Consider the following 20,118-nt stretch of genomic DNA (forward strand, 5'->3'; position numbering starts at 1 on the left):
ATGGAACATCAGCTGCTGTGCTGCGAGGTGGAGACCATCCGACGAGCCTACCTGGATGCCAACCTCCTCAATGACAGGGTGCTGCAGACCATGCTGAAGGCGGAGGAGACCTGCTCGCCCTCCGTCTCCTACTTCAAGTGCGTGCAGAAAGAAATCTTGCCATATATGAGGAAAATAGTTGCCACTTGGATGCTGGAGGTTTGTATCTTTCGGGGCATTTTTTTTTCTTCCTTTGCAAGCTTCGGCACCGAAATGAATTAAGGCGGAGAGCTGCCCCCCCATCTCCTGCGGCTCCCGGCGCCCCCCCCCTTCCCGAAATCAAGTTCCCCGGCGCGGCACACGTTGCTCCGGCTTCGGGTGTACGGAGGGGATGGGAACCGGGGTTCCGATCGCTGTCGCCGTTATTGTCGCTTCTTCATCCTCGGGTTCCGCCGCGGAGGAGCGGCGGACGCCCCCCTTCCCCCTCACCGCCGGTAACACCGCGTCGGGGGGTCCGGGGGTGCCCCGGTGACTTTTCCGGCCGTCGGGGCAAAGCGGTACCGGCGGAGGGGAGCGCGGGGAAGAGCCGGTTCGGCCGGACCCCCCTCTGAGGAGCGGCCCCGGTTGCCGAGCCCCCGGCCGCGCCGGGAAACCATGCCAGTTAATTTTTTCTGGGGATTTTATTTTAAATTAATATCCTTGTACACGTATGCAAGTGGCTGCCCGTGCCAGTGTTATGCGCCATCTTTGTTCTTTTTTATTTGCAAAGCAAAAGAAAAAAAAAAAAGTGTTTATTAATCGAGAGAAAAAATTAAGAAAGTCCCGGGGAGCAAGCCAAGGGTGTGTGTGGCGGGGGGGAGAGCGGAGGAAAGGGCCGGGGGAAGAAGGTCGGGGGCCGGGGGACCCCGCTGGGGCTGCGGGCAGGGGGACCGGCCCGAGGGGCTCCGGCGTTTCTTGGGGGAGCTGCAGGGTGAAAGTTTCTTTGTTCAGCGCGAAGAGAGGCTGGAGCTGTGGTCACCCCTCAAAGGCACGCTTGTGCGCGGCGGCGATCTGCAGGGTTGCCTGGGAAAAGCGAGTTGGAAAGAGCCTCGTCCCCTGGAGGGACAAGTCTCGGGGGGCTCCCAGCGGGAGCCCCAGGGACTGGGCTACATTTTCATGCTTTTTCGGAAGGCCTGGGCGCCCGCGATCTATTTTTAATTAATTTTTGAAAGCGCAGCGCCCTGCCTCGCTCTGGGAAATGTCGCGCCCGGTTGTGCTGCAGGGCGAATAGGGAGGCGGTGAATTTCACTTCGGGGGGCTTCCCCGGAGCCCCCCAGGATGACCACGGCCACGGGGTTCGGTAAAGGACCCCCGCCGCTTCATTTTCAACCTTTTTTGAAAGCTCCACGGATTTTTTAAATATTTTTAAATATTTTTTGAAAAGATGACGTCTGGGGAAATGAGGCTGGACGCCACCTTTGTGTCTCGACCAGAGAGGGGAATCGGCAGCACAACGGCAAATTGGATGAAAAAATAAAAGCGAAATAAATAAATGCGGGGCCAAGCCTGGCTCTGCACCCCATTCCCAGGCACGGGGGGTCGCATTTTCCTCCGTTTTCCTTTTTCTTCCTTTTTAAAAAATTGGTCTTAGCGGCTGGAAGATGGGGACAGACCTCCTTTTCGATCCTCTCCCCCCCCTTCCCCCATTTTAGCATGAATCGCCTGCGGATATCTAACGCCACATTTCTCCCCACTTTGTCACTCGTGACTTTCTCTTTCATTTTCTTTGATGTCTCTGTTTTTCCATTTTTTATCCGTTTCCCCCCACTGCATTTCCCCCTTCGTCTCTTTCAACCTTGCCCTGCAAAGCCTGGGAGGTGGGGGGGGGGGGGGGAAGGGAAGACAGGACAAGCCCAGTTTTCGCCTATATTAAATTATTCTTCAACGATCTCTCTCCTTCTTGCAGGTTTGCGAGGAGCAGAAGTGCGAAGAGGAAGTTTTCCCCTTGGCTATGAATTATTTGGACAGATTTTTGTCGTTCGAACCCCTCAAGAAAAGCCGATTGCAACTGCTGGGAGCTACCTGCATGTTTGTGGCTTCAAAAATGAAGGAAACTATTCCTCTGACCGCAGAAAAACTGTGCATTTATACAGATAACTCCATTAGACCCGACGAATTACTGGTAATTTCATGTTTAAACACCTCAGGAAAATAATAATAATAAAACACAAAAAAGCGCCTATTAGGAAGCCCCTGGACACTGGGGGGGGCTGCCCCGCTGTCGGCGGCGGGTGGGAGCCGCTCCCCGCGGCCGCAGCAGCTGTGGCCCCACCGGGGGTGGCCCGGGATGGGCCGGGGGTCGATTCGTACCGGGGGTGGCCGCATCATCCCCCGCGCCCCTAAATTCCGCACCCCCCCAAATAACCGGAGCGGCCCCGACCGGACGCGGTTGGGCGTGCCGCGGGCGCCCCCTGGCGGCCCCGCGGGCGCACTGCGGGTCCCCCCCTGCACCCCCCGGCCGACCGGGGATCCAACGGGGGAGGATTCGTGTGCGTGTGTGTGTGTGTGTCCGTCTCCATCCCAAAACCCCTCCGAGGGCTGAGTGTCCCGGCTGCGGATGCTGCCGGTCCGGCCGTGTGCGAGCGGAGCTAACCACATTTCCCCCTCTTCTCCTTCCTCTTCTCCTTCCCTCCCTCTCTTGTCTTTGCAGCAAATGGAGCTGCTTCTGGTGAATAAGCTGAAATGGAATCTGGCTGCAATGACCCCCCACGATTTCATTGAACATTTCCTTACTAAAATGCCTCTGGCAGAGGACACCAAGCAGATCATCCGTAAACATGCTCAGACTTTTGTGGCTCTGTGCGCTACAGGTATGAGCCCTGCACGTTAAGCAAAGCGCGTCGCTCCCCTACACACCCCCTGGCTTGTAAAGCTTCCCGTAGCTGTTTGGTCTAAAAGCGAATTCACAGAGCTGCGGGGAGGTAATTTAAGCCCCGATTATTGCCCCTTGTTGTTTGCAGAAGGTGGATTACTTTGCAGAGGTAAGTTTGGTTTTGTTTTTTTATTTTTCCAGAAGATACTTTGCTTCTGAGTCAAGTATGTGTTGCTGTCAGGGAGGGAGAAGTCCCCCCCTCTTTGTAGCTTAGGCAGGATTTCTTCACCTCCGCACACCGCGTTTTATGTGGGGGCTGCAAAAGGCTTACGGGGAATCCCTCCCCGCGTGGATCCATTCAGTTTTTAAAGGCGGAGGGAGATTTTGCTTGGTGAATAGCTCTGCGTGGGGTATTTTTCTTAAAAAAACCTCTTCAAGTTGCCTCTTCCCCCCCTCGGTCGGTGGCTGGTGGGTTGGAGGAGGGCCACGCGGCACCGCGGCTTTCCTGGCACAGGACCCAGGCGCTGCCATCTGCGCCCTCCCGACCACGTGCTGCGCCGGAGCCATGTGCGGGGCCGGCCTCCAAAAGCGCCGACCGTTCGCTAAGCCAGGTTTGCAGAGGCCTGATCTTTGGTTTCAAGGGCACCGCGCGTGCACGCTGCTTCTTTGAAGTCCCCGTGTTGACTGTAGCGTGTGTGTGTGTGTGTGTGTGCGTTTGTACATGTACCGGCTTTACCCGCTGTACCCCAGCAAGAGGGGAAGAGAAAAAAGGTGCAGAAGAATTCCCTCTGTTCTCCAGATCTCGCGGTTCCCACGAGGAGCGGGGACAAAAGAAGTTCTAGAGGGAAGATCCTCTGTTTAACCCAAACGTGTTCAGCACGTTTTCTTTTAGTATGGCGAGACCAATGCGGGAATGGCAAAAGAATAAGGAAGGAAAAGCAGCCAAAGCAAATGTTCTTTTGCAGTAGCACGTAACCAGGAATGCCAGACACTCTGTTGACACTGATAAAAACGTAGTGTAAAGGAGATACAGCGCTTTAGTAAATGTTAATATTCGGTAGCAGTTGTGCTAAAAAAAGAGATCAAGGCTGCATTTGGACTTGAGGGACTCACACCTGAAAACCTCGGTGGGATGTGTGTGGCCAATGGCAGAAATTAATGGTGTGTAGTTTATTTTCCAGAGATGGATCTGGTATAGAGGGATTGAAGGAAGACTGCAGGCACTCAGAAGAAAAAAATCATTTCACAGTATCAGCCCTACTACAAGGCCTATATATAGAACGACCAAGCCATAAAAGAGAAATTCATAAACACTGGCATTGCTCTTCATCTCGGGCCTAACATCAGCATAACGGGCAGTTCGTAAATTAGATTGCCTGGAATAATGCTCGGTGTTCGGAGCGCTACAACCTTCAAACATCCTTCAAACTACCCGCAGCAACATTTTGGGAAAATCAGACATAACTCTCCATGCCAGATTCTACCAGATAAGGCTGCTACGACTCCGAATGCGCCATTCGCTCAGTTTGAAGCTTCCTCGGCTGTTTGCTAAAAAGAGCAGCTACCTGTGCTCCCCTTTGGATACGGGGATGTTTAACCTAGGTTGTTGTGCTGGCAATGACAGGGATAAAAACAAGAGTAGTTCAAAGGTTGGAGACTTGCTAAGAGTCCAGTACTTTGATCTACTGTCGGTGTTGTTATGTTTCTTTTAGGAAGCTCATCCAGAGCCTTTATTTAACACTGCTACACGCCACAGCTGGAGAATGGATCAGTAAATGAGAACCATGTTCTGGGAGTTTGACTTAGGTTTTAAAAAAAGCAGTGCTGAGCTCACCAGGGCTGGGGCCCTCTTCAGCTCCCTACTGAAGCTGGGAATATTGCTCAGGAAGGCTGCCACGAGGCTCTCTGTGTTTTCACTGTTATTTCTGGATGTCAGGATTTCTCTCTACCTCTTGCTTTCCTTCATGACTTCTTTTGTTGGCTAGTGAAGATCACATGTGGCTTAAGTAGCATCTGGACTTTGCTTTGCTGTCGCTGGGTTGTGTTGTGTTTTTCCCCGTTGCCAAAATGAACCGGGATGGACCTGCAAACGCGTCGCGCTGCCTGGATGCTGGGGGGCGCAATCCAAAGTCCGCTGGAAACACTGACGCTCGCTCAAGTGGCCTCGGGGGCAAGTGCATTTTATCCTCTGCTTGAAGCACAGCCCGCGTCCTCTGCTGTAACCGAGGGTCTCCTAAAAACAGACAGCAAAACAATTCTCGCTTAGAAATTGTGGCTTAACAAGGTGAAGGCTGTGGAAGTGTTTGTAGATGAGTGTTACGCGTGTTGCTCCAGAAAGAGAAGGTTACGCCGCAAGGTGAAATCGAGGGGAATTCCTTCTAAGCTCCCTCTTCAGTTGTGTGGCTGGTAGAAGTGGATTTGTTTGATTTGGTTTAGTTTTCGAAAAATGGCATTTTCACCAAAGGATGTCTTTGTGCTGCGGTGGGTTCGGGAGAAAAAGCACCAAAAAGAAAACCCAAACCAGAGGTTGTTTGAAGTTAAGACATAATTGAGCTTAATGAATGGGGCTTTGGCATGGCCGAGCAAGGCAGGGAGAGCTCAAAAAGAAGCAGGCCTCTTTTGGCCCAAGTTAAGACCAGTGTTGAGGGAGAACTGCAGCTCTATACAAGCATAACAATGAACAGCAACAAATATTGGAGCTTCAGCATTTCATTATGTTCCTTTGGTTATCAAAACATACCGAGCTCCTTTTATATTATTATTATTATTATTTGCTATTATTATTGTTGTGGCTTTCCTCCTCTCCGATGGAGAAAGCACGATCCCCCTTTGAAACAAGCGTGTTACAATTCTCCTATTCTCCGGCCTTTATAAAATTGGAAGTCTCAAGGTATGCGACCAGTTGGAACCTGTTGCATCTTGCAGCAAGTGATTTATGTTCGCAGTTTTGATTTGCCTCAATGAAAAGATTTTCATTCATAGCCCCCAGCTCTCCAGACGGATGGAATTGCTGCTCCATTTAAAAAGGAAAAGGGGTGACTCGCCTTGTTAGGAATTTTTTTTAAAGCGCTGCAGCGCCTATATGCCTGCTTTGTCCTCCCTTCAGGGTGGCTGGCATTCTTCTCTCTCCTCCCCCTCCTCTCTCTCTCCCTCTCTCTCTTTTTAACAACGCTGAAGTTGTTTATTCTTTTTGGATGAAGTCTCAGATAGGCTACTGGGGATGTGTGCTTCAATTGATGGGGCCCCCTACCCCATTGTGGCTGTGTCAGGTCTAATTCATCTCACCGAAGCCCCCTTGTTCCTGAGCGCTCAATAGCGCAAGATGAGGCGATGGAGGCTGACAATGATGCCACACTCTTCACTTGGGGGCATCCAATTACAGGCGAGAGGGGCCCCCTGATTAATATGCTGAAATTAGTGGCCTCTGCCACAAATAATTCCTTGTTGAGTTGCAACAAAAAGGCAGTCCATGCTGCTTGTCTGGAGTGGTTATAGGGACAGACGCAAACTGGTCATTTAAACTTCATTATCACTTTTCCACCTTGGAAAGAATGAGGGTGTGACTATGAATTCATGTTCTTGTTTACTGCTCCATTTAAAAGAAGAACGCAAATATTCATCCCAAACGTGATCCTGGCAGGACAGGCTCATTAAACGGACACGTTTTGGCCGTGTTCTGTTTGTGGGGCTCAGGAAATAAGTGTCGCGAACGCAGTGCCACCGTACCCCTCCGAGCAACCCAATCTTGGTGGCATTCATGCTTGCCCACCGAAATCCCTCATTTCTGAAGTCTACCTGTGACCGGGTATCGGTGTTTCTGTTAGGGGACTGGCTTTGGAATGTGTGCTGTGTCCATAAGCGGTCTGCACTTCTTTGATTTCTGGGAATGACAGAAGCTTGCGAGAAGGTGGGTGTATTTATTTGGGCAGATTAGGAAACGGGGATAAACTGAATGTATTTAAAGCGTAGTAAAATAAATGAGGTGACTTTAGATCCAGCTTGCCTTTTTCCTGGCAGCGCATCACAAAAGTTTGGCCACAGTTCATCGTATCGGTTTAATTTTGAAGGTTCATAGAACACTGGGCGAAATGCCCCTTTGAAGGTGGGTATTGGCCAGGGCCACAATGGAGTGTCAGAGGTGTATGAATGGATTCAGAGAGAGGACTTTCATAGAGTCCCGAAGTCTTTAGCTTCCCTGGTAAAACATTGACACAAAAGTTATTTTATCATAATAAAGGAGATGCATGATTTAATACTTAAACTGTTCCACTGAGCCCTCTAAGCTGTCCATTCCTTTGATTTCATTCAAGGGTTTGACAGATGGTTTATATTTTTTCAACCCGGAGGAAGTTGTATTCTGATAAAAGCTGAAGGAATGTATCTCAGGTTCTTGTGTATAATGTGGCGTTTCCCTTTTCTTCCTCACCGAATTAGACGTTTACTTGTGCCACTTACTTCCTTTGTTTCTGATTCTCCTCCAAGGTGTACAGCGCCACGGATCAAACGCATTCCTGTTCAGCAGAAAGAGCCTTAGCATTAAAATGTGGATTATTCTTATTAAAAACAAAACAAAACAAAATCCAAAAACATGCTAAATGGCAGAGATAGCCCCTTAAGGAATCATGGGAGTGGCTTTGTGGAGAGACCTACAGCAATGCAGTCTGGAAGGGGGCCCAGCCTCTTGTCAGCATGGTGTCACATCAGAATGTAACTGATTGTCCGCCAATTCTTGGGACCCCCGTCACTTAGTTATGCCACATTTACATTAAATCCCTGTTGCCAGGATGGATGGCAGCCACTGACAAGAGACTAGGTTGAGACAAAGCATTTTTAAGATGAAACCTTAATTTAAATATGGATTATCTGCCTCCTGACAGGGTTAAGCTGTCTTTTTCTTTTCTTTTTGTTGATGTTGTTGTTCATTAAAGCTATATTCCTTTGAATGCCAGTGCCAAGGTTTCTGCTTTAAAGGCCGCAAGGACTCCTTATTAGCGAGCACCTTGGATCTGATCACGCGAAAAATTTAAGAATACGGACAGGTTTTCTCAGATGTATGGTGCCATTGACCCCAATGGCATTATTCACGTTATTTAACATTTGAAGAACGGGGGCCCTGCTTATGATAAAAATACCTCAAAATGATGAATGGCCTCCCAGGCTTAGTGCTAGGAAGGGCTACTCGCTCGAGCACAGTTGCTCATGTGGAGAAGCGTTTACAGGTTTGGACCTGTAACACTTTTAGAGCAGGAGGCGCCTTTCTGCTCACAATTTTCCCTGCCTTTTCGGATGCAGTAGTTGGCTGGTAGAAGAGTGTATGTGTATGGGCAGGCTTCTCCTACAGCAATAATTGCAGTCTTTTACTTTATTTTAATTTTTCTCTCCTTTCTTCATACAGATATTAAATTTATTTCAAACCCACCCTCCATGATCGCGGCTGGCAGTGTGGTAGCAGCTGTGCAAGGCCTGCATCTGGGGAACACTAACACTTTCCTCTCCTATCAATGCCTCACACATTTCCTATCACAAGTTATCAAATGTGACCCGGTAAGTGACTCTTTTTCTCTCGGTTCATCTTAGAGTTTTAAGAATGAACGCTGCCTGGTAGCTAATCTGATGGTAAATCTCCATATAAAGTTAAACCTCAGAGTGGGATTTTTGACAACGTCTTGTCTGTCCTGGTTATTTAGCTGTCATTATACCCATTAATAATCAGTGATTACCACATCCAGCGCTGATGTTTGTATCTGACAAAGCAAAGGGAACCCTGCATCTATTTAGGACGTTGCACAGGCTGTGGTTGGTTGTAGGTAATGAAACCAGGGGTCTATGTAAAACAAACCTTTGAAAATAAGATGAGGAAATAGTTACTGAGACCTGGCGTATCTCTGACCTTATCTTTGACCATTCTCGAGGCCTTTTATTGTGCCAAGTGGTGTGAAAAAGCCCTTCTTAAAAGAGTTCTAATGATCTAATTTGGTTTATTACGTGCTAGACCTGCACAGTAGCCGGTATTGAATTCCTTTTCGGAACAAATGCTTGTCCCACGACTTTCTGACAAGGTAGATGGTCCTCACAGGACTCCTTTTGCCCCGCAGCTTCCAGGAGATGCACATCAGTAACTAGTGAGCAATAAACCTTTCATGAGTGAATGGGCCAGGAAGGGAGCCGACAAGGAAGACCTAAAGTCAATGATCCATGTCATAATGGTGTGTGAAGTTGGGGCAGAGTTGAGCTTTGTTTTGTAACAATGTGGAAGACCAATAAATAGATGCTTTAAAAAGGTTCTTGTGAGGTCTCCAAGTGCTGGACAATGAGTCAAATAAAGACAACTCTGTGGTTAGCGGGTAGAATCTTGGAGATGCTGTTAAATTATTTTAGATGTTAGTAATTTAAATACATAGAGAGCTGTGCTAGTCCAGACACTGCAAAAGTGGGTTTGTATAATTGGACTTTGTTGACAGGACTGAGTGATTTCTGGAAAGCTGAATGCATCATAATTATTCACAAAAGAATATTTTACTTTTGATAGACTATGTGAAACAATTGCTGACAAATATCTCAGCTTATTATTTTGATCACCTTAACAATGCCTCAGTATTGGGCACGTTATTTTTGCCATTTATATTCCTGCAGCTAAAGTAATATGGATCCAGTGCTGAAATGTTAAATACTCTAAGAACTTCAAATGCTGACATAACATGCTGCTCGGTCTGGCACGTAAATGTAATGCTTTTAGTCCATTTGCGAACAACGTAGATATTTCAGTGTAGGGGTGGCCACTATCCAATGCAAGGTATTTGAAGCAGGTACCGAGGAAAAAATATCTGTTCTGATAGTATCTGATTCAAACGACATCATTTAATCATTCCTTATACAGAGTGTTGAAGTAGATTCTCTCACATCTGGGAGAAGAGCAGCACGTCCTTATGTGACTTGGTTGGATGACAGAGCTCTTTTGAAAGAAAATAAAGTAGTTTTAGCAAGAAGGAGAATTCTTGCTTGTTTCTATTGTCGCTGCAAGGCCACAACCTGTATGACCTGAACTTAGAGTTAGTAGCTTTAAAAGTAACTAACTCCCCTCTGGCTTTCATTACTAAATATATTTATGTGTTAGAGCAGCTAGAGTTAGAAGTAAGGTTCTTGTGTAGGTTGCTACAGAAAATAAGCATCATAAAGTTATATCTAGGTGTATGTATGATGTGTTCTTAATGGAATAAGGGAACAGCATCTTTCACTACTATTGCTTGGAGTAAACTGCTCAGTTTCATACACAGGTAACAATATGTTTCCCATAAGATATGTTATACTCGGTAACAAATGCTACTCCCACGATCTCATTTCACTACCGTGTATATGAAGCTTGTTACTCTGCAGCGATGGTTCCCCTTGTCAAACCACAGAGGTGAACACGCTTTATATTGGATGGTCTTGAAATACGAAGGGCGTGCGTTAGAACCCGGCTCACATTCTCCCTGATTATCTATTAGCTAGAGCAGCGGGGCTGTCGGATTTCAGGTTACATAATTACACTTTTTTACCTTTAGTCTCAAAGAAAGCTGAATCTAAAGTAAAATGAATATCACCTGATTGGAATTCCTTTATGGTTCATGTTTACGTTGGTAGGAGTCCAATTTCCCATTTTGCCTTTGATCAGGGGTAATTAGAAGTCAGATAATCACAATTAGAAGTCTTGGGCTGTCTTCCATCATTCTATTCTTGACCCCATCATCCAAACAGATTGAATTTTACCTGACATTCATTTCCAGGCCAGAAATTTGCTAAACTAGATTAGATTGGGTTTCCACGCTGTCTGTTAGAACACTGGAATTCGTCTGCCTGCCCTTACTCAGAGGCACCTTCAACCATGTGCTCGTTATCCGGGCAGGTCCGGCACTAACAAAGCATTTCCAAGCAGTTTCTTTGTGTTGTTGATGTTTGTTTCCTTTAGTATCTGACCCTGGAGTCCGATCATGTCTCCTGTGTGTGTTAAAGGTATTTGACCACATCAGTTAAACTAGCGAGTCTTTCTTTTCTCCTCTCACTGAGGAGCTTAATTAATCCAGGAAGGGTTTATGACCTTGAACAAACTGTGGGCATTGAAAATTTGGGTAGTGAAGCAGAAAAGTTGTTGGGAGAAGTTATCAGAGCAACGCTCAAGTTTTGTATTTGCTGTTGAGCATTGTGAAGTACTGAGAAGGAAAACAGCTTTGGTGAGGTTCTTCACAGTGGATTTTATATTTTGCAGTTATTTTTGCTAACTAATACAGTGCCGCAGACAAACTATTCACCTCATAGTCATCTGAATAAGAAATGACAAAAATGCTTAAAGCATTCAAAAATATTGTTCATCCAACTGTAGTTTAAGATGTAGTCTGTTCATAATACACGGTAAAGATTATGTTTTTAAAACATACAGTTACAACGTGCTGTATGCTGAGAATCTCACAGGAAAAACAACTCTGTGGTCAAAAATTACCTTTAAATTACATAGCCCTATGTAATTATTCATGACCGGACTCCAGAGGGAGAATAGGTATGTATAGAAATTCTTTTGAATGGTTTTAGTTTGCAGAGCTCCAAAACACTATATGCAAATGGTTAGGATTAAAAAACCATAAGAATTATCAAACAAGAAGCTCCCCTTCTGCAAAAAAGAGGGTTTGTTTGGAAATGGGTTGGCGTTCAGTTTGGAACACCGAACACGCCACCTTGTTAAAACACAATTATCCTCCAAAGTGCCTGGATTCTTAAAACAAAAAACACCTAAACCCGTATTCCTGTACTGCTCTTTAATACATCTAATTCCAAGTGTGACTGAGGTCCTGGTCCAGGACCTGCAAGTAGAAGCTTTAGAGTCAGGATTGATCCGTCATATGTTGAGAAGGGGCAAAAGGACTTCACAGAGACCTTATTGTGAAGGGCAGAGGTATGTCGGAGCCCAAGGCATGATGACTTTAGGATATGAGGCGTTTCTTTTTGTCATTTAAAACGCTGTGTGTCTCTGTCAAGAGGAAATATTACACTAGGGTTTAAACCAGAAAAGGTCATAGGTTATGTGTTTTCAGTGAGCTGTAACTGATGGTCTGATCTGCTTAGAGGTAGGATTAACCTCCCTCTCTCTCAGAAAGGACTCGCGGAGAATTGTTTGCTTGGGTTTCTAATCTTATTTTACCCCAAATGCCATGTGCCCTTATTGGTGGCAGAGGAGATTCTTGTGGTAGTGGAATCAGTGAAAAGCTGGTAGATCACACAAGAAGCCTCTGAATGAAGGCAGAATTGAAACTGGGAAAAAAAGAAAACAGCAGGCAGGTCACCCTCTCAGGAAAACAACATTCATTCTCAGTCATGCACATCCTAACACTTTTGACGGCAATTTATCATGGAAGACTGGGTTCACCGCAAGGGCTAACACATGTCATAGGTTAAATCAGAAAAGGCAATCCTGAAAGGCAACTTCAAAGTCCTTCATACACAGAGTTAAATATGTTGGGGAAAAGCTTACGATGTTTGTTATAAAGATAGGAGTAAACAGCATGCTGGAGGAATTTTGGCAAAACGCAGCGTGATTGTTTTGCCTATTTAAGGCACCATTTGTGGCGTTGCAATGGCTCTGAGGAATGCAGAAAGTTGAACAGGTTGAGCTAACGGGCCGTCTCCGATTGCTGTGGATCGATAAGTATTGGAGATATCTGCTCATGCTACAGCATTATGCCTGGGGGACGTTACCTTTCCCCACAGGAGGTGTGATCTGCTGGCTGCTTTATGCTTGGAATTCACACCAAAGTCTGTGCACCCTCCTGAATATTCAGTTCCGAGATAACACTTTTGAAGCCAGAGAAAGAGATCTCACCTTGAGATTTCAGGGTGAATGTGGTAGCAAACTGAAAGCTTGGCAGCCCTTTGTAACACGTGCTTGCAAAGATGTTTAGTGGTGCTTCTGAAAGATCTCTCCATTTTGGAGTCATACAGTCCTGTACATTTTTCTGTCCAGATGCTTTTGGAGTTAGAAATCAGTTGGCTAACTTGAACTGCAGGCAACTTTGGGCATGTGTATCTAAATATATACATGGCACTTCCATCTAAGAACTTTATATTATTGGAACTCAGCCTGGGAACATCACTGTTGGTGACCATCACTTCTAGTGGACCGTAATGCCGAAGTGTAAATCGTTACAGCATCGGCAACACTTGGACCGACTGACTCCAGCCCAGTTTCATGTCTTTGCAGTTCCACTCGCTTAATTTTGATTGATTATTGATTCATGCTGCTGTCCAGACTGTTCCAAAAGGTATAAAAGGACAATGACGTCGAAAAAATACACAGAACTGAAGTGTTAACAGCACGGGCGGAAAAGTAGTAGCGCAAACTAGAACATCTTGGTGCGTCAATGTCCTGCCTGGGTTAGTTATTATGTGTGTCGCTGTAGCGGAGCATCTGTCACATTCACTTGTAGACCTGTGGGCTGAGACTAAAAACAAAACAGCCTCGGTTTGTCCAGAGGACCATCTATGGGGATGCTCACCTTGGCCATTAGATAGAAGATGCGAAGAGTTAGTTGGCATCCTGCAGAAAACGGGGTAGCTTGTCCAATCCATGCGCTGTTCCGTGTTTCTCAGACTCCTTTGAGTTTGCCGTCCTCCCAGATTAACTTGATTATATTTCTCCTGCTTTTTCAAGAAACGGTATTCGGTCTGTGATCTTATTTCTAAAGGACTCTTGGGTCTTTTTCTCCTTCCGTTTAATCTTCTCTAGGATTGTTTACGAGCCTGCCAAGAACAGATTGAGTCCCTCCTCGAATCCAGTCTACGTCAGGCACAGCAGCACAACGTATCTTCAGAAACAAAGACTGTAGAGGATGAAGCAGACCTTTCCTGCACACCTACCGATGTGCGAGATGTGAACATTTAAGAGGACTTCTGCTAAAGGCTTTGCTTGGCGAGAAAAAGCAGACAAAGAAAGGGCATCTGAGAAGGAATCAGCAGCAGGATCTCCCCCGCAGAAACCCTTTTCTCCAGGACATTTTTATACCAGAAGGGAAAATCAGTCTTGTTCTATTTTTTCTTGCTCTGTCTCCCTTCCATCTGTGACTTCAAACAAATAAACAACAAAAAAATACCCCAAAAACTGTCTTAAAAAAAAAAAAAGAAAAAAATAGTATTTGCATTACCCCCAGGGGTTTGTGCTACAAAAATAGAGGATTTTATACAATAATAATCAACTAGTTTTTATATTAAAGTGTTCTTGTCTGTATGTTGTAAAAATAGGCATTAACACACAAAATGTCTCCAGGGGAGGTATTAGATTTGATTTCTTACATATAAAACAAATCAACCAACCATTTTTAAAGTAGAAGAGGTTTGTTTTGTTTTGTTTTTTAGATAGTAAATGAAATATTCTTTTGTTTTTCTTTAAAAAGCATAGCTTTAACGCAGTTCTAGGCTTTTCTGTATCTTGCTTGCTTATGCATTTAGTCACTTTATATTTCATCTGTAAATGTTTATTTTATTTCCTTAGGTTTTTTTTTTATCCTCTTCACCTTATAAATGGTTAACGTAACCCATAAGTTAGTGTATGTTAGTATGCAGCATTATTATATGTTAATCTTTTTTGTGCCTGTGGATTGCCTGGGCATAAGGCATTTGTAGGGTTCCAGCTTAGCATTGTTGGGAAAGGCCAATGTACTACTCCTACGATACTCTATTATATAAAGAGAAACCGAAATAGTGACATAATATATTATATTTTTGTAATCTTCATATTTTTGTAGTTACCTGTGTAAAAATGCTGGTCTGACCCCACAGATATTCCGCCTAATTATGGTCGGGTTCAATCCACAGTTCAGTCTTTGTTTGTTTGTTATATTCTAAAACCATTCCATTCAAAGCACTTTCAGTCCATTAGATATAGGAAATACATTCTTTTATTGTGTGGGATTTATTTTTCTTTTTTTTTTTAATGGAATGGTTTGGAAATATATAAGTGCTTGTTCGCAAGGTTGGAATTGCAAAGCAAGTGCATTTAACTATGGTGTTAGAGGAGAGGTGACTTCTTTTTGCCGAAGGTTGTGTTCCAGCGAGAGAAATTGCATTAACAAATTGCCAGGATATCTTCCTATCCTTTTCTATAGAAAAGCTGAAGTTTAGAATCCTTTGGTGCCAACTCATCTTTCTAAATTAGGGGCCTTAAAGGTTCACGTATAGGACACATAGTTTAAGGATTGTCGCTAGATGTTTTACAACTGAAGGTTTTTAAACACTAAAATATATAATTTATAGTTAAGGCTAAAAAGAATATTTATTGCAGAGGATGTTCGTAAGGCCAGTATGATTTGTAAAATAATGCAATCGCCCCTTCTTCAAAACAAGGATCTTTCTACCCTTGATGGCGCAGTTTTAACACAGCTTATTAAAGAAATAAAGGACACGCTTCAAAGAACAAACCCAAAACAAAGCCGGCGATTTGGCCCCTTCCTATACATTTTCAAAAGCAGTCTAACCATGAAAAGAACGCCATAGTTAATAGATATGAAAATTGGAGTACTTGAAAGAAGTTCTTATTCCAGTATATGCCCCATTTTTTTTTTATTTAGCTACAAATAGAAAATTTGCACATCTTGGCTATGTATCTTTTTATTATTATTTTAGAAAGTAGCTGAAGAGACGTGGACATAGCTGTTGAAGTTGATGCTCGAGGAGAATGTGATGGTGAAATGTATGTGAGAAAAATGCCGCTAAGGTGTTGATTGTAAAAATAAAACAACGGAAAAAAAAAACCAACAAAAAAAGGAAAAAAAAAAATAAAATTAAAATTAAAAAAAAAAAAAGAGAGAAAAAGAAAAAGAGAAAAGAAAAGGAGTGGATGCTCCATTTTTATTGAGCTGCTATGGATAAATTCCCAGCATGGTTTGAAAAAAAAATTAACATTGCTTTTCTGTATCTTTGTCATTGTGTTTTGCTGCTATTTTGTGGATCATTTTTTTTTGTTTTGTTATACAATGTCATATACTGCCATGTTATAGTTTTAATTTTCTCATAGAAAATTATATTATTGACATCATTTTTTTTTTTTTGTAGATTTTTTTTATGTGATCAGTTTTTACTTAATGTGATTACTGCTCTATTCCAAAAAGGTTCCTGTTTCACAATACCTCATACTTCAGTTACCCGTGTCTAGACCAGGTTTTAATGTTCGTACACAGTGCCTCATAGTTCTACTGCAAACGGAAATGCATCGAACGTTATTCTGAATGGGTCTCGCGATTTGCAACTAGGTTGCGTTAATTTAAGAAACAGCAGACATTTCAGAAGATCAAGTAATGTCATTTTTTTTGTGTGTGGTTCCACATTTTATAAAGCTGGATTCTTTGTCTGATCTGGGGTTTATTATCATAGTAGTTTTAAGCTGTGTTATTAGCCACGTTGATATATGAAAGGTGCATTATAATATAACTCTTGTGTGCCACCTGATGTGGTTTCCCATCAGTTGGGACGCGTCATTTGGTGTGATAGGTTATTATCTGGAACTCTAAGTACTTTGTGTGTTTAATCTGTTATGATATATTAGGGGGTTTTTTTTTGTTTGTTTTGTGTTTTGTTTTTTTTTTTAATTATAGCATAATGCTAATTTAAAAAGCCTGTAAATCTCATAAATAAGCCAGCTAACAGAGTTGTATGCTGAAGAATAATCTAGCTGTTGCCTGTATGCTGCTAAACCAAAACAGAATTAGAACTCATTTTGAGGCAAATGCAGTTAAGATCCTACATAGTGCGTAAATAAAGCATTGCAATGCTACTAGCAGTCGCAGGACCCAGGAGGACTGGATACATTCTGTCCAAATTTCAGGAACATTTTTTACTGCTTACCTCATAAAACACTTCTGTTCGTGGCATCTCTGTGTCTCTGAACCAAACATGATTCTTAAGTTAGTGCTCGTTGGTTTATTATGTGTTACACTGAGTGGCAGTGCGTACTGCAGATTTCTTTAAAATATTGTTATGTACTAAAAGGCCAAATCCAGTTAAGTGGGTTCAAGTGCCAACAGAGATGCTTTATTTGTCACGTTGTTATAACAATCTGTAGTAAGCAAGCAATTCAGATTTGTACATTTTTATATTGTACTTATTGGCATCACTGGTCTGAAATGCACATTTTCACCAACAGACCTGTAACAGACGAAGTTTCCAGCAAAAAAAACTAAAGTCTAGAAATAAAATTGGTAAAACCCAATGTCTGCTTCTCGTCATTTATTTTTTAATGGCTTTCACAAATGCTGAATGGTAAGAACTACCTGATGCTGCGAGTAAACCACGTGGCACTTTCTGGTTTTGACTCTCCTGTCGTTATGTCAGGAAACCGTAGGTGTTTTTAGCAATGGGTAAGTGACTGCCTGTCACAGTGATGTGTATTTTTAAAGAAGGTAATTAGAGTAAAACACCATTCAGTGGTTTATGCCAATAAAAGGTAAAATGAAGTAGGAGTTGGATGCTACAGAATGCTTATTCCTATTTATTTATCAGTGTAAGGTTTTGTGTCCTGGAATACCTTTACAGAAGACAGTTTAAGAGCAGTGACGTTCATCTGCTTGCTTTTCCGTTCCTTCCCCTCATGAAGAGCTTTTGTATCTTAGTATTGTATCACTAAAATAATAAGGAATAAACCTGAAAACTGTAAAAGCCTATTAAAAATACACTAAAAAGAACTAGACCTAGAAGGACAGAAATTATATTACATATATATATAATTATATGTATATTATATATATATGACTATAAAGTAAATTGAGAAGCAACTATAACCTGTGTTACCGTTCACGTTCCAAAGTATCTCTGAAAACTGGGGATGCTCATTATTAATTATTACCAGAGCTGAACACAGCAGAAACAGCTTATTCTTAGTGGAGATGGTCAAGCTTCTAACCTATGAATTTGGCTACTTACCCTATGAAAATATTTCTGCTTTAATTAAAAAAAAATATCCATGTAAAACATCCAGTGCTTGTCTCTGATTTTGCAAAGAGTTTTCCCATTGACTAAACTTCGCATTACAACTGATTCAATGCAGTAAGTACGGTAAAGGAAACAATGAATCTCCTGAGATTAACACGTAGTCTGGCGCAAAACGTGCAGTTACTAATAGATGAGGACACCATTTGCATCAGAAGAATCCCAGCACCTTGCGTTTTCTCAGTCATTTCTGATGGAAACCTGAAGCATGTGGGCTACCGTAAAATGACAGATCAGGGGGGTAAAGTAATATCAGTACATCCTGGGGTCTATAATTTTATGCCATTTAAAATGGGGAGTTCCTCAACATGGTCAAGTTACGCTAGTTGGCCGCTGAGGAAGGTTCGTGTAGCAGCCAAAGATCGGAACTAGATTCACAGTGACTTGAAATACAGCTCAAGACAAAGCTTAAACTGGACTCAGTCAGGAACGCCTCATTCCATTTAAGCCCATATAATTGGCTCTGTTACTTAGATTTTCCTTCTCTCAGACATCATCTCTAAACGCAGACTACTAAATTTGAATGTTGGGTGAACTATGCCAGTATTAGTCACATTGCGAAGGGCAGAAAGACAAGAATGTGGCAAGAAAAACAATTTACTATAGGCTGCAAAAAATATGCATGTTCAGCTAGGCTACAGTGTAGCTTATTAAAGGGAAAAATACTCTATTTTCCTACATCAGATTGAGATGTACACAGAAAAACCTCCAAAATCCCTCAAAAAATCCCCTCAGTTCCATTGCTGAACTCAGACTGACTGACAAGCTTGGACCTTTTATGAGCACTTACATTCACACTCTTTATTAAAGAATTAACAAGATTTGTTAAATGTAAAAACTTGGAATCCACTTCCATGCAAGCACATCTGGGATTTTAAGTGATAGAAAATTCCAGAAGATAGAGGAGAAAGTGATGCTTGGAGCTATTATTTCAAAGGAGTCATAGGAATGACCCAGGCATGGAGGCTCGATACCCTAATAAAGATTCCTGGCAACGTCACTGAAAAGCTACAATGGGACAAAGGCAGTAAAGCTATAAATGATGGCATTTTAACGAATTCCTGCCAGCATCATTTTATGGGAAATATATCTCTTCAGACAAACATGGGATTTTTACAATCCCACAAATAAAACTGATTCTAGTAACTGGACTGGCATGGCAAACAGAGATTCCCATCTGGCTTTTGAGTTCCACACAATATTCCAATCAAATGATGAGAAAGCGATTACAAATTAGTCAGCTGGTTTGCACTGATAACATGAGACTTGCCAGACTTTGGATTTTGTTCTTTAGGGTCTAAGTGTACACATTTCGGAACAAGGCAGAAGTTACCCCTTTGTTTCTTTAATGCAATAGATATTTAAGAGGAAAAATGGAAATAGTTACTTGATGATCCTATTAGCAGCTGCAGAGCCCTACTTAATCTGTCCTACTTCTTGCCTGTGTGAAGACTTTGTATTAAAAAGCCTCGTATTTCAGGGAAGTCGCTAAGAATTCACATCCAGCATTTTCCTGAGGGCTCTTACCTGAAGAGGGAACTACTGGCAGAAAGACTCTGTGCTCACAGGCAGCATCTCTGCTCCACGTGGTCCCTGCTGATGCAGGAGCATCACCCGCAGTGTGGGCAACATCTGCTCCTGGGTCCACACCACGGAGCTCCTGAAGCTATTTTTAATGTGGTCTTCAGAGCATCAATTCATTCAAAGAATAGCCCCAAGCTTTTCAGGAGCAGTTACTACCGTACATAGACCGACAACAGCTTTTTACTTGTCTCAAGTCACCTCTCTGGACACAGGAGGTTGTGTTTAGTGGCTGCGAGAGGTCTCCTTTCTTATGCAGAAGGAGAAAAGAAAATCCATCTGTGTGGATTTTATGGCTTACGCTACTTGTCTTACATTATAATATCCTTGCAGAAATACAATAATCAGTGTTTATTTCCAATTAAAAAAACACATAGCAATCCCCAGCAAAACCAGAATAACAGTCTGTCCACTCACTTGAAGACTACAGCAGAAAATTATTTTCCTATCATATTCAAAATATACGCTAACGGACAGTCAGTGCAATCTTCCCTGCTCATGTGTCTGTCAAGGGGTGAAGCCTACCTGAAAGCCACCTGCCCAGTCAAATGAGACCTCGACTACAGCTGCTCAGCTCTGACTAATCTGGCATGAGCTGGAAAACAAAGAAGCAAAGTAAGAACTTCGTTAAGCAACTGTTGCTAAATTCACACTTAGTAACACAGTTGGGGTGGGTGACCAGAGGGTGACAGGAACTTCTTCCC

General features: G+C 43.1%; 2 protein-coding genes across 8 annotated transcripts in view; one reads left to right on the forward strand and one right to left on the reverse strand.

The window, feature by feature from the left end:
- CCND1 (cyclin D1) lies at positions 1-13,739 on the forward strand (the record flags this gene model as incomplete). Its single annotated transcript, XM_080344713.1, has 5 exons — positions 1-198; positions 1,925-2,140; positions 2,669-2,828; positions 8,226-8,374; positions 13,584-13,739. 5 exons carry the CDS (start codon positions 1-3, stop codon positions 13,737-13,739), a joined length of 879 nt encoding a protein of 292 aa, XP_080200839.1.
- LTO1 (LTO1 maturation factor of ABCE1) overlaps positions 7,135-20,118 on the reverse strand; it is a 25,587-nt gene continuing 12,603 nt past the window's right edge. Inside the window, exons 5-6 of one of the 7 annotated variants that reach the window (XR_013922145.1) lie at positions 13,354-13,597; positions 7,135-7,341 (exon numbers count right to left, since the gene is read on the reverse strand). Coding sequence is in view for 6 of the 7 variants with exons in the window: in XM_080344717.1 (XP_080200843.1) it covers positions 15,472-15,561 (90 nt within the window). In the remaining variant the exon portion in view is untranslated. Of the gene's footprint in view, positions 7,342-12,050; positions 13,598-13,839; positions 13,960-14,074; positions 15,562-19,928; positions 20,010-20,118 lie in introns of those variants that run through there. The other 6 variants (XM_080344716.1, XM_080344722.1, XM_080344721.1 and 3 more) reach the window with 6 other exon arrangements.

The sequence above is a fragment of the Nesoenas mayeri genome, assembly GCF_963082525.1.
Source record: "Nesoenas mayeri genome assembly, chromosome: 5".
Classification (NCBI taxonomy): domain Eukaryota; kingdom Metazoa; phylum Chordata; class Aves; order Columbiformes; family Columbidae; genus Nesoenas; species Nesoenas mayeri.